At 44.7% G+C, this 13,989-nt stretch overlaps 2 protein-coding genes across 3 annotated transcripts; one reads left to right on the top strand and one right to left on the bottom strand.

The window, feature by feature from the left end:
- The first annotated feature begins 333 nt into the window (after positions 1-333).
- LOC123119176 (phosphoglycerate kinase) lies at positions 334-11,292 on the top strand. Of its 2 annotated transcripts, XM_044538883.1 has the most exons (14): positions 334-611; positions 849-1,013; positions 1,148-1,227; positions 1,542-1,818; positions 2,257-2,600; positions 4,907-5,192; positions 6,516-6,598; positions 7,363-7,614; positions 8,669-8,744; positions 9,227-9,303; positions 9,372-9,421; positions 10,274-10,358; positions 10,463-10,561; positions 10,899-11,292. In XM_044538883.1, the coding sequence occupies exons 2-14, from the start codon at positions 905-907 to the stop codon at positions 11,088-11,090; spliced, it is 2,010 nt and encodes a 669-aa protein (XP_044394818.1). In that variant the 5' UTR covers positions 334-611; positions 849-904; the 3' UTR covers positions 11,091-11,292. The 2 variants fall into 2 exon arrangements, 1 of the variants encoding a protein (XP_044394818.1); XR_006458506.1 differs by lacking the exon at positions 9,372-9,421.
- LOC123119185 (L-type lectin-domain containing receptor kinase SIT2) lies at positions 11,130-13,488 on the bottom strand. The gene has a single exon (XM_044538897.1). It carries the CDS (start codon positions 13,366-13,368, stop codon positions 11,374-11,376), a length of 1,995 nt encoding a protein of 664 aa, XP_044394832.1. The 5' UTR covers positions 13,369-13,488; the 3' UTR covers positions 11,130-11,373.
- Positions 13,489-13,989: the final 501 nt, after the last annotated feature.

The following is a 13,989-nucleotide window of genomic DNA, read 5'->3' as shown; positions in this document are numbered from 1 at the left end:
AGTCTGACTAAAAATAGTCTCTTTAAAAGGCTAAAGTTCCAATCACCTTGACTAAAGAGGGGCTAAAACTAGTCTTGAGACTAAATTTTTTTAGTCAAGAGTACCCCTACTAAAATGTGGATTAGTCCCCTCCCTCCTTATTTAACTCCTCTCCTTTAACACAGGCGAGTTCTAGATTGAAGGGTTTGGAGGATAATAAATGCTCATTAACTTGATTTTAGTCTCTTTAGTATTTGGATCCAAGCATGAATGAGGCTAGCAAATTTTAGTCCCACTACTTTCATGGGAATAAAACATATCATCCGCCTCATCATTGATACTACTACCTAACACTCCTAGCACAACAATACATGCCCTTATCCCGTCGTCATTCCACTTCCGCGGTTCCGGACCCCAACGGCACACAGCGCGCCTTCCCCTCCCCTCTTGCCCTCCAACTGCAGCGCGAGAAGCGGCACGGGCTCCTCCTCCTCGTCGCCGGGTGCCAATCCACCAGCGAGAAGCTTCTCCTTCTCCTCCCCCCTTTCATCTCCCTCATCGCGGAGAGACGAAAGCGGCGGAGGGAGCGTCGGGGTCGGGGTCCCCGTCGGCGGCACCGGCACGCAAGCCTGGTAATCCTCCCTCTCGCTCACTCGAATCTGATGCTCTGATCGAGCATTCGCATCACTGCGACGCAGAAATTCACGGCTAGCTGCTGCAGCATGTAGCAGCACATGCCTGCCCCTGTAATTTGCACCTCTGCAACTGAACCGATGCCCATGGCCCCTTCCGAGGTTCCGCGGCAGTGCGTCTCAGCTTGTGCTCTCGCTTCCACCTTAATACTTACATTTCGATCTCTGTTGATTTAGGGCTCAAATTTCAGCATCGGCGCACCAAGTAGTCGAGATTTCAGAAGAGAGGCTTCATGCAGGTTTGTGGCGTTCAGTTGAGCTCAGCAACATCTCGGTGGCGAGAATCATGGCCGCCATTTGGTGGATCCTACGAGTGTGCTGGACATAGCTGTTGCATCTCTGGTAAGCCCGATCTCCCATGGCATTATCTCGTGTTTTTCTTTGTGATTAGCCCTCGACTCCTCAAGGATTTGTGGGGGCAATACCCTGCTCCAGTTTCAGGTCATTTGTGCTGAATCTTAAATTTCTTATTGTAGGGAGTCAAAGACCGTCATGTAGAGTACAATGCTGTCAGGTGCCACGTTGTACTGGAAATGTAGCTCATCTTCAGAAGGAGGTACCCCAGAATGCACTGGATGCTAAATATAGTTGAATATCAATCACTGTGGTGTTTGATTTTAGTTGATATCATAGCAAAAAATAATGTGAAGTGTTGCATTTGTATGTCCTATGTTTTATGTCATGTTGAAAGCTATGTATGAACGAACCATTCTGAATCGAAGGACAAAAACAAACGGTGTTTCTTCTCTATGATGATGTAGTCCTCTCAAGCAGTATTTATTTTCTGAATCTTCTCATAAGTGTCAGGCATAACATGTTAACCCACTGATAGTATGGACTACTAACATTTTCTTTTATCATCTATTTCAGGACAAATATTCTTGTGTTGATAGGTCAACTTCTTACCTGCACGTGCAAACTCTTAGGAATTTCCCAATTGAAAAACTTTATGGAGAGGTGGTCCTGGTGCGACTTGATTCTGTACTTCTTTTAGATCCTCTAGGACTATTTAGTTGCTCACGGAAAAGGACACTGTCAACTATCAAATACCTGTACAAAGCAGGAGGGAAAGTTCTTCTAGTTACCAGTTGGGATCCAGTCCTCCAATCTGTTAATCCAGTGCTCAAGTCAACCGAATCTTTTGCAGGTTATTTGAAATTCATATTCTAATACGCTTATGCCAAACTTTATACTGATAAGTTGTTAGATATGGTTGCACTCTAGGACCCAAAAAACAGTTGTTCAGTTTGCAACAGATTGATTCTAACGTCAGTAAGCCAAGGCATCTGACAAAGATTACATGTTTGAACCCAAACCTGTAAATATTATTTTATTTGTAAACCAAAAGTATCTGTACTATTGGAGAAACCGAGTAATAATGCTATTTAGCACCCATGCACTAAATGTCTGGACAACTGCATTTCTCCCTTGTATCTTTTCTCATACTGTTTATGACACTATACTGGCTTAATTTTGTCATGCATTCCGAATCACATATTTTTAAATGCAGCTAAGTTATCCAGAATAACTTCTTTTGTTCATTCTTGATAACTGAAAATAATCTGTCATAAATGCTCATCGTCAGAGTACATGTCATCGCTTCTTCAAGTAAAGGTCATCCCAGTGAATGGTGTCCCTTGTTTAACATCATGTAAGAAGGAAGAACGGGTGCAGAATGATATTATCTTGTTTGAAAATCTTTTGAACTTCAGGGGAGAAAATGCAAACTGCAATGATTTTTCTCAGAAGCTAGCTTCAGGTGCAGCAATCTTTGTCAATGATTCTTTCTCATTGTCTCATAAGATTCGCGCATCAACGGTTGGCATCACTCGTTTCTGCTACGCATCTCTTGCTGGTTTCCATTTTGAGGAGGAGCTTATGCAATTGCTAAAGATCAATGACTCCACAAGGCGCCCATACATTGCAATAGTAATCACTGGTCCTTATTTTATTTTCAGTTCATAGTTTATACATACCTATGGAAACTATTTACAAGGTTAAGACCTGAAAGTTGGACTTGTTCAATTCCTGTTTACTAGCATTAGCTCTAGCAATTAACGTCTTCAGTCTCGATTTGTCCTTTGTTTTTATTGTCAAGTAAATATGCGGTTTAGTTTTGGTTCTGTCAGAAAAGGGTACATCTATATAATGAATATATGTTGATTCTAGAAAGCGACATGCATTTTGATGTGTGTTCGAGGAAAAAATGTTGAATCTACCTTCTCGTATCATCCACATTGAATAGCAAAGCTAATCATTCTTTTGATGCCATGACTTGTTAAACACACACACCACACCAACCATTTCTGTTTTTACTATTCTCTATAATGATCAGACTGGGAGGTTGGAATTATCTTGGCCAGCATCCATATGTATAAACATGTAGCTTAGCTTGCCTATCCAACAGCGGATGATTAGAGCTGCACTTCTGATCTTGTTTTATGCCATAATGGAGCAAAAAGCTTGGTGCTATGTCAAAATCCGGATGGTACAAGCTAATAGTTGCTTTCCCTATTTCTCGAGTTTTATTAAAGGACTATTTGCTCTATGTATTGTCCTGTTATGTTCATGGTAGATAACAGGCAAGTTTAGAGGGTTTCCTAACATGGTTACTTCAGTTGGTGGTCGAGAATATTGCACTTATGGTGTTTAATAATTAATCACAATTGGTAATCATGCAGAAATGATCCTTGTTCCTAGCAAGTGTATTCCGTTAACTATCTGCAAGCAGGATTAGTACTTTCTACTAGGAACTATTTAATGAGGATCTCTATTTTTGTTTAGCCATATTGATTTCTTGTTGCCAGAAGAATGGAGACGGAGTATATTAGTACCAATCTTCAAGAACAAGGGGGATGTTCAGAGTTGTACTAATTACCGTGGAATTAAGCTGATGAGCCATACAATGAAGCTATGGGAGAGAGTCATTGAGCACCGCTTAAGAAGAATGACAAGCGTGACCAAAAATCAGTTTGGTTTCATGCCTGGGAGGTCGACCATGGAAGCCATTTTCTTGGTACGACAACTTATGGAGAGATATAGGGAGCAAAAGAAGGACTTGCATATGGTGTTCATTGACTTGGAGAAGGCCTATGATAAGATACCGCGGAATGTCATGTGGTGGGCCTTGGAGAAACACAAAGTCCCAGCAAAGTACATTACCCTCATCAAGGACATGTACAATAATGTTGTGACAAGTGTTCGAACAAGTGATGTCGACATCGATGACTTCCCGATTAAGATAGGACTGCATCAGGGGTCAGCTTTGAGCCCTTATCTTTTTGCATTGGTGATGGATGAGGTCACAAGGGGTATACAAGGAGATATCCCATGGTGTATGCTCTTTGCGGATGATGTGGTGCTAGTTGACGATAGTCGGACGGGGGTAAATAGGAAGTTAGAGTTATGGAGACAAACCTTGGAATCGAAAGGGTTTAGGCTTAGTAGAACTAAAACCGAGTACATGATGTGCGGTTTCAGTACTACTAGGTGTGAGGAGGAGGAGGTTAGCCTTGATGGCCAGGTGGTACCTCGGAAGGACACCTTTCGGTATTTGGGGTCAATGTTGCAGGAGGATGGGGGTATTGATGAAGATGTGAACCATCGAATCAAAGCCGGATGGATGAAGTGGCGCCAAGCTTCTGGCATTCTCTGTGACAAGAGACTGCCACAAAAGCTAAAAGGCAAGTTCTACAGGACGGCGGTTCGACCTGCAATGTTGTATGGCGCGGAGTGTTGGCCGACTAAAAGGCGACATGTTCAACAGTTAGGTGTGGCGGAGATGCGTATGTTGAGATGGATGTGTGGCCACACGAGGAAGGATCGAGTCCGGAATGATGATATACGAGATAGAGTTGGGGTAGCACCAATTGAGGAGAAGCTTGTCCAACATCGTTTGAGATGGTTTGGGCATATTCAGCGCAGGCCTCCAGAAGCTCCACTGCATAGCGGACGGCTAAAGCGTGCGGAGAATGTCAAGAGAGGGCGGGGTCGACTGAATTTGACATGGGAGGAGTCCGTTAAGAGAGACCTGAAGGATTGGAGTATCGACAAAGAGCTAGCTATGGACAGGGGTGCGTGGAAGCTTGCTATCCATGTGCCAGAGCCATGAGTTGGTTGCGAGATCTTGTGGGTTTCACCTCTAGCCTACCCCAACTTGTTTGGGACTAAAGGCTTTGTTGTTGTTGTTGTTGTTGTATATTGATTTCTTGTTGATATTTTTCTGTTTATTGCAGATTGGAGGCAGTAACTTCTTGAGAAAGGGACCTGCACTGCATCTGTTAGCCTCTCAATGCGATGAGTTGTTTCTTGTTGGAAAATTATCATTTCAAATAATGAATGGCCTTGGAATTCCAGTGTCCTCCTGTTTGATAGAAAAAAATGCAACCAAGGAAGTGTTACAACTTATTGAAATAGCTCATAATAGGAACATTCCTATTTATTATCCAACAGACCTGTGGTGTTTGAACAGCAACAATAATGAACAACTGGAAATATTTGACTCAGCTGAACTATTGTCTGGTGAGTATGACTGGGCTTTATTTCCTTGTTTATCTATGTATTTTTGTTCATGTGGTTCCTATTACTCGTGCCATATTCATTGGCAATGGCAACACTAATCATTCTTTAGAATTAACATCTTGTTTGCAATACGACTCTAATTCTTTTTTTGAGCAACTCACTGTCAGAGTATAAGTCTAGCAAATACTACACTAATGGATGAGATTACCCCCCCTCCCCTTGTTGCCAAAGCTGCTACTGGCTTGCTGCATGGCTGCTACCCACAGGACTGTGCCCATATAGTTCACGGAATTGAAATAACGTGAATGATTTTTACTGATATCAGTTGCTCAGCTTACTTGCCTTACTACGATAAGATGCATCTTACTTGCTTAGCTTATTTTCAATGACAACTTAACACAAGGGAATGAAGGGATATTTTTCTTAGAAAGTTATTTACATGGACGAAGGCTACTGTTGTGTCCTCTGTGCAAATGGGCCTCTTGAAACTCGAGATTACCTCTTCTTAACCTGCCCTTTCAGTACAAACTGTTAGCCCAGAATTGGTATTCTCCCTAGCATCAGCTGTGATATGACTGCAGTCCTCACTTCTGCAAGAACTGCTTTTGCCAAGCCTTTCTTCATGGATGTCTTCATCATGGCTGCCTGGTGCATTTTGGAAGCAAAGGAATGAGATTTTTTTAGAACGCCAACTCCAGGATTAGTTCCTGGCTGGTCCTTTTCTCTCTTGGCTAAATTCCATTGCTTACTCCCCCTTCTTTTCTTCTGTAAATACTTCTCAGGATCGGTCCACCTCCTCCTTCGACTTAGGCATAGTCTCAGTCCAATATGACTCTATTGTTGCTGATATGTTGTTTTTTTATTTCCTTTTGTCAGACTGCTGATGTTTGGCTGTGTGCATCTTAGTTATGCAAAGGCCGGGTGTTGCTCATCATGTTTTATATCTGCTTGGTGCTACATTTTGAGTTAATAAATGCACCCTTTATCGAAAAAGTTGTGTCTATATAATAAAATTTACTGTCGGGGCATCACCTACAGTTTTCTGGTCAAAAAACAAATCAACCGCTGAAATTACCCTGCATCTGCAAACCTGTAAAGTTACACAGTTGACACTTCACCTGATTTGATAGATGATGATGCATGTTCATGGTTCCGTCGTCTATTATTGCTTGGGTATATCTTATTTGGTAAATTCTAGCATTTTTTGCTGCGCTGTAGTTATTTCTCAAAATTGCCTGAAAGGATGACTTCAGTCATTTAAGTGACATACCAGTAGATAATTGAAATAATAATATAACTTTCTGATGTCCATGTATCTTACAGGCTTAATTTCTTTGGGCTGGACACCAGTTGATATAGGGCCATCGACATTGGAGAGAATTTCTTCTTTATTGTCATCATACAAGGTTAGAAATGACCTTGGTATGAATGTGATGAGGCTCTGTGTAGTGCATAGAAATATTTTTAATTGAAATGTTTAAAACATCTCACAGTTTTTTTAGCATGCCTTGCAGTATTTCATGTTTCTGTTATTAGGATTGCGCACTATTTTAGCTTGGAAAATTGCAACAACAAAAGAACTTACCTGCCATCCCCCCCCCCCCCCCCCCCCGTGGCAAGCTTTAGCAAGATTGTTGGGCGGGCTAGCCCCCACATAAATTTTGTTCTTAAGGCCAGTTTTAGTCTCACCCTTCACTGTTTTCTGCTGGCTTGGGCGGGTCCCCACTTTGTTGGACGCTTTTGTGCATGACGATCACAAAACAGCAGGTGATTGGCTCCCATGAGCACCATCTTGACAAGAATCAACCTGCAAAACATACCCCACAACTCCACAAAGTTGCTTTGAAAATCTGATAGGTCACAAGAATAACGCATTACAGACAACAATACATGCTGAGCAACTTGAGAGCTTATGATTGATAAGTGATGATTTATGTTTTCACGTTTACTTGGTATAGTATCAAGTAGGACGTATGATTTTTTTTCGAGAAAACACAAAGACTTTGCGTTTCACTTCATTGAATAGAATGAGGGGTTAACAGTACAGGCCTCCGATATGACATATGATTGGAGTTCCCTTTTTATTTTCAGTTATCAACTTATGCCTTAATTCTTAGGAAAATCCTTTTATCCCGTCAAGTTCTCACATTAATTTAATTATTTCTCACAGAAGATCCTATGGATCGGTCCTACAAGCTTTGACTTGACAGAAGAATTTTCTGTCGGGGCAACACAGTTGGGTCAGATACTGAACAAAGCAAGTCATAATAGCTGCGACATTATTTTAGTAGGGGTTGCAGCATGCAAGGCAGTAAAAGGAATGTCAGATTCTTCATCACAATATACAGCATTTGAAAATGAATCTATTGTATGGGAATTTCTCAAAGGAGGAATATTGCCTGGTATTGCAGCATTGGATAAAGTAAGTCATGCTCTAGAATTACTATTTCTGTTACTGAGTCTGCTAGTGCACTCAAAATTTTATCAAGATAAAAAATTGTAGAATGATTCTCAGTGCAAGCACATATGTCTGTGCCTATACAATCAATGCATCATGCATGACACAAATCTTGGCACAAGTCCTCAACATTCTAAGACAAAAAGTGTAGCCTGCTACCCTGATGCCCCCAGCATGCCGACATATATGTGCATACCTATACAATTAAGCCTCATTTTCAAGTGGTTCTTGGGATTTAACGTTGTAAATATAACAGTATCTTCAAGTTACATTTATGAGAAAATGGAGAGAGTTCCCTGTTTCGAAATTATTCAAGAGCACATTCCAATGTTTGGCAGTTGACATGGTCGTTTTTCTGTTATGTAATGCTATGACTCTTGTAAACTTCTAGGCCGCTTTACTCTTTACGTGAACGCCACGACACTTATTTTGGGACGGATGGAGCAGTAAATTATAGAAAGGGATTGAAATCAAAATCCTCTTTACTCCTTTAAGAAAAACTTGAACAACATATAGTTGTATAAGAAATGATGAATATTCACGTAAGAAATAGGGATCTTTGGGGTAAATAATTAACTGGGGTTTTCCGCTTGAGAAGTTTTAGCAGCTCGACGACTTGTAACATGGACCTTACTATGTAGTACCACATGCTTATTGCTTCTTAGCACCATTTAACCAGCTCATTGTTGCAACAACTTTAACAACATGTTCATAAATATATTTGGTAGCAGAAATAATCATCGCCCATTGATGTATTCTGTTCCTATATGCATCAGATCTGTCAGTGTCACAGCCACAGGCATTCTCTTGTATTCGATTTTTGTTGCATTTGATGACATGCACCTAAGTTTGCATGCAATTTGTACCGTTGTTCTTATTGAATTCTTCAGTCAAATGAAGGCCAACATTTCTTAGCTACTACCGATAGAATAGTTTTTAAACTGGAACACTGTAAAGTTCCCTTTCTCTAGTGGCCCCGGATTCTTTTTTTTTTCATTATTTTTTCCTCTTTTTGCAGAGCTATCCCTATCAGATTCCATGGGATGACGTCTTCTCTGACACCACACAACCATTGTTTGTTGATATAGGAAGTGGTAGGCCTCCCTCCTAGAATATTCAATCTCAAATCATTTTATGTTGCATGATGAACACAGATGGAGACGACCAATCTCAAATCTATAGTTGTGGTTTGTCACACTAGTTTAATGATAGAAAACCTTAATGTGGCTGCTCTTACTGGTTCCATCTCTGAAAGTGTCTAGTACATTGAAGTATTTCAAGCTTTACAGGTCGCATACGGCTATTGCTCTTTCTGGTGCATATAGGGCTTTCTTCAGAAGACTTGAATGCCAGTTTCTCTTCTGTAGTCATCACAAAAAATAGTTCATTCATTTCAATTGTTATTAGTTTGCTGTGTGCTTTGTCAAAGTGTATGTTTGCAAATGTATGCTAGCGTAAATTACCAAGATATAGAACATTTCTTAATTTCTTCATAGTTTGTCTATTTTCTCAAATTCCGAGGCCTTGCATCTCTGGTTCTTGCACCCTTCTCAAGTATGTATATTTCTTAGTGCAGGAAATGGTTTGTTTCTATTCCAAATGGCTAGAAACTGGGAAGGCTTGAATTTTCTTGGGCTTGAGATGAATGAAAAGGTAAAAACTGCCTGTATCCTGTGTTGAATTTAGTGCTTCAACCTTTTTGTAACTTGTTTTAGCTGTAGCTTGTTGTAAGGTGCCTTCAGGATGTAACATTAGCTGGGAAAAGAAACTTGTAAGCATCCTGTACATCTACTTTAATTAGTAGAACTATTACTTATTTATTTCCTTTCCCTTGCCCTTTCTGTTCATGCCAGTGATGTCAGTTCCAACAACTAGTTTGCTCATAAAATTACTCCGACAAAGAACAAAGTAACCTTGTTTCTGTGACTCTGTCCACCTTGACTTGAAGCATTCTTTTTCTAATGTGGTTATTATTCTGGACAACTAGTTTGACTAAACTTGTCAATGCATGTAGATTGGACTTGAACTTGTCAATTCATGTAGGATGGTGAAATTTTCCGAGCATCATAATCTGATTGGGACCAGAGCAATTATCTATTATTAGGGAATTATTGACCCATTGGATCTTTTTATATGATGAGGTGACAGTGAAATCGGCTTAACCTTAAACAATGTTTCAGAAATCTCTCGGAGCTAAATTTTTTCATACGAGATGTCTTGCTTTGTTGTATGCCACAACAAAGATCCAGATTTCGTAACAGATGGTGGATTACATAATCCATGTTAAAAATGTCGTGAGAGCTACCCCCTCTGTAAAGAAATATAAGAGTGTTAGATCACTACTTTAGTAATCTAAACACTCTTATTTCTTTATAGATGGAGTACATTTTAGGGAAAATTGTTGCTGTATTGAGTATTCAAGTTCAGATGTCACGCTTAGTAATCTACAAGGGTATGCTTTTGCTTGTCATTTAGTAGTCCTTACATGGAAGTTCTTCTAATAACTGTTTTAACTATTCCAAGCATTTTATGAATTTTACTTTTATTCGTGTAGCTCGTTTTTCTTTTTCATTTTTGTGACTCCTATTTCATCATTACTGATGCCATCGTTTACTTTTGGCAGATATTTTCTATCGACAAATGCAACTTCCACGTTTCGCTCGATAGTTTCAAGTTATCCTGGACAGTTGACACTTGTCTCAATACAGGTATGTTAACTCTTTAGCGTCTCGTCTTTTTGTGTATATCTCAATGGATGCTACACTACCTAGTGGATAACCTGCCTTGTTTAAGCTGTGGTCTCTTTTTGCAGTGCCCAAATCCTGACTTCAACAAAGAACAAAATAGGTGGAGAATGGTACGAAGGATGCTTGTCGAAGCTGTTGCCGATCTTCTTCAGGTCAATGGAAAGGTATACTCTGTGGTCCCCATTTGCCCATTTCAGATGTTGAACATGGTTACGTTTCTGCCGAAGCACGGAAGCAACCAATCTAGTTATTCGGAACTACTCCCTCCGTTCCTAAACTGCCAAAACGTCTTATATTTTAGAAACGGAGGTAGTAGAACACAGTATGATGACCAACATAGGATAGTAACCAATCTAGCAGGACAGTATTAAACACCTCAATAGCATCTCGCATGCACATGTGCTAGGGTGATTATAGCATCAAGCTCAGTCAGATAGAGAACATTTTGTTGTAGCTTGGGAAAGAAAAAGATGAAGCATAAATTTGCACTTGGTGTTGCAGATCTATTTACAGTCGGACGTGGAGTCTGTCCTGCTTGGAATGAAAGAGCAGTTCATCTCGCACGGCAAGGGCCAGCTCGTGGTGGACAGCGATGGCCGGATGGAGAACCCATTTGGCGTGGTGTCCGACTGGGAGCGCCATGTCCTGGCTCGTGGAGCTCCAATGTACAGAACGATGCTACGAAAAGTGTGAAAGCTGAAAGGTCCAAGTTGAGATTTCAGACTGCTCTTGTGTAAAAAATAATTCCAAACTGCAATCTTGTCAAAGTTCACATCCTGAGAGTGAACTCATAATTCTTCTTTTAACCCCTCCAGTATTCCAAGAAATCCTATACTCCATATAGTACGTACTGTATTAATTAAAACTGTAGAAATCTCGTATGTCCAGTTGTCAATTCAGATCTAAACATCACAGCGATCCAAACATACATTCATCAGATCAATCTTCCTAGCACGTGTTGACCAGCTTGCCCCTGTCATCGGCCGGAGAGGCCAATGTCAGACATGGTGGCGACGCTCGACGCCGACCGCCAGACCGCCCACGTGCCAAGGACGCCCTGGTGTGTCTCCATGGCCGCAAGCATGTTGACCGTCACGTACGTCGGGGGAAGCTCTGGCAACGGCGCGCTGCCGTCGAGGTACTGCATCACCTGTTTCATGCTCGGGCGCGCCGCGGGCGACGGGTGGAGGCACGTCAGCCCCAGCCGCAGCACAGTATCCGCCTCGGCGGCGTCATACCCTGTGCCTAGCTTCGCGTCCACCGCGCGGATAATGGCGCCATTCCGCCAGTGCCCCAGCACCCAGTCCGCCAGCACGAAGCGGTCGACGTCGCCGTAGACGTCCTCCTCCTCCTCCTCCTCGATGGGCCTCCGGCCGCAGGCGACCTCCAGGAGGAACGCCCCGAAGGCGAACACGTCGGAGAGGGTCGTCGCCTTGCCGGTGCGCACCAGCTCCGGTGCCAGGTACCCCATGGTGCCCACCACATGCGTGGTCTGCGGGTCCGCGCCATGGTCGTACAGTCTCGCGAGGCCGAAGTCGCCGAGCCGCCCGTTCATGTCGCCGTCCAGAAGCACGTTGCTCGCCTTGATGTCCCGGTGGATGACGACCTGCTCCCAGTCCTCGTGCATGTACAGCAGGCCGGAGGCAACGCCTTTGATGATCCGGAGCCTCTGAGCCCAGTCCAGAGCATGGCCGTGCCCGTGCAGGTGTTTGTCGAGGCTGCTATTTGGCATGTAATAGTATACCAGCAACAGCTCCCCTTTACGCCGGCAATAGCCGAGCAGTTGAACGAGGTTGCGATGCCGGAGCCGGCCGATGCTTACCACCTCCGCGATGAACTCCCTCATCCCCTGCCTCGACTCGTGTGACACCCTCTTCACGGCGACCTCGGTCCGGGTCCCCGGGAGCACGCCCCTGTACACGCTCCCGAACCCTCCGGTGCCCAGCAGCCGCTTGTCCTTGAACCCGGCGGTGGCGTCGAACAGGTCCTTGAACGCGAACCGGTGCGGCCCGAACTCCACCTCCCAATCTTCCCGCAGCTCCGCGTACCTAAGCCGCCGGCGGAGCAACAAGAGGCCAACGCCGACCGCAGCCAGGACGGCTGCCGTGGTGACCATCGGCAGCGCGATGGCGAGCGTCTTCGACTGGGGCTTGGGGCCAATGCGGGGCAGCTTCGGCAGCTTGGCGTGGTCGAGCGCTGGAGCGGCGCCGTCCAGGCTGAAGCTCCAGCCGAGCACGTAGTGCCTGCACATCACGATGCTGGACCCCGACGAGAAGCCGACGTACGCCGTGTCGGCGACGACCGTCGAGAGGTCGATCCTTGTGGTCAGGAGCGGCCTCCTGGGCCGTGGCGACCGCGCCGGAGCCAAGGCCACGGTGATCTCCGTCGCCGCAGCGTCGTAGTCGACCCACACCTGCATGGGCTCCCGGCTTGCCAGGCTCAGGTTCCGGAACGCGCCGGTGGCGTCGTCGTAGTAGCCTGCCATGGCAGCCGCCGAGGAGTTGAGGCTGTTGACGTCGATGCCGACGTGGTTGTCGTTCATGTCCGCGAACTCCGGGTTGCGCACGGTGTCCAGCTCGACGGCGAAGACGCGGTTCCGTGCGTCGCCGTTGTCGCTGGCGTTGAACAGTCCGAGGTACTGCGCCGCCATCGCCGAAGACAGGTCCCTGCTGGTCGGCGCGACCAGGAAGGCGAACCCGCTCGTGCTCAGGTCGTTGAGCTCCGACACGATGGCAAACACGAAAGTGGTCGAGAAGGAGGACGTCCGGTGGAACCTGAGCGGGGCCGGGTGGAAGGCGTGGGCTAGGTTCAAGTCGGTGTCGTTGGTGAGCAGCAGCAGCCCGTCCGGCGTGACGCTTGCTATGCCGTCGAGCGACAGCCCAGCGGCGGGGAAGCCCTCGTAGGCGAACTCGACGCCGGCCTCGACACCCACTGCCACAAGCAGCAGCAACAACAACTTCCTGGGAAGCATGGTGCCCTCGCGCCGCACGCTTGTCGCTTGGTCGCCTCAACTTTGACCGCCGCACTTGTACACAGGCCACAAGTCACAACTCGCAAGCAACACAAGGATTAGGTGTACTAAAGTTAAAGTTTAGCCTGGGTTACTGTAGGCTGCAAGGAACCTACCATTTGTGCTGTACTGGCTAACAGGGAAGGATGGTCACCATGAGAGCGACCTGCCATGGCGGCGGCTTGGCTGGCAAGTGGGTGTGAGTACGTGACTGCAACGTGATGCTGATGCACATCTATTTCGCACTAAATTTCGTCAAAATTTTCCTCCTGAATTTTGGGACAGGAAATAATCAACAGAGAGATCCCTTGGCTGGCAAGTGGGCGTGAGAGTAAGCGACGCGGTCCCTCCTCCCCTGGGCCCTCACGAGTCGAACAGTGCACTACGCCACCGTACTGGATTTGTTGTTTGACAATCGTCTGAATATGATACAAGTCTTCCCGCAAAATAAATTTGTTCCTAGAAGTCGCAGTCGATTTATTCAACGTTTGATCCCGCACGATTTGTGCCCTGGTCCCTGGGCGCTGCCTTTTTCTCCGCCGGCCGCACGGGCAACTTCGTGTTCATTGATAACGACCGGTG

Source organism: Triticum aestivum, chromosome 1B (assembly GCF_018294505.1).
Source record: "Triticum aestivum cultivar Chinese Spring chromosome 1B, IWGSC CS RefSeq v2.1, whole genome shotgun sequence".
NCBI lineage: Eukaryota > Viridiplantae > Streptophyta > Magnoliopsida > Poales > Poaceae > Triticum > Triticum aestivum.
Note: the sequence above shows the minus strand (reverse complement) of the source record. Positions and strands in the feature narration are given on the sequence as shown.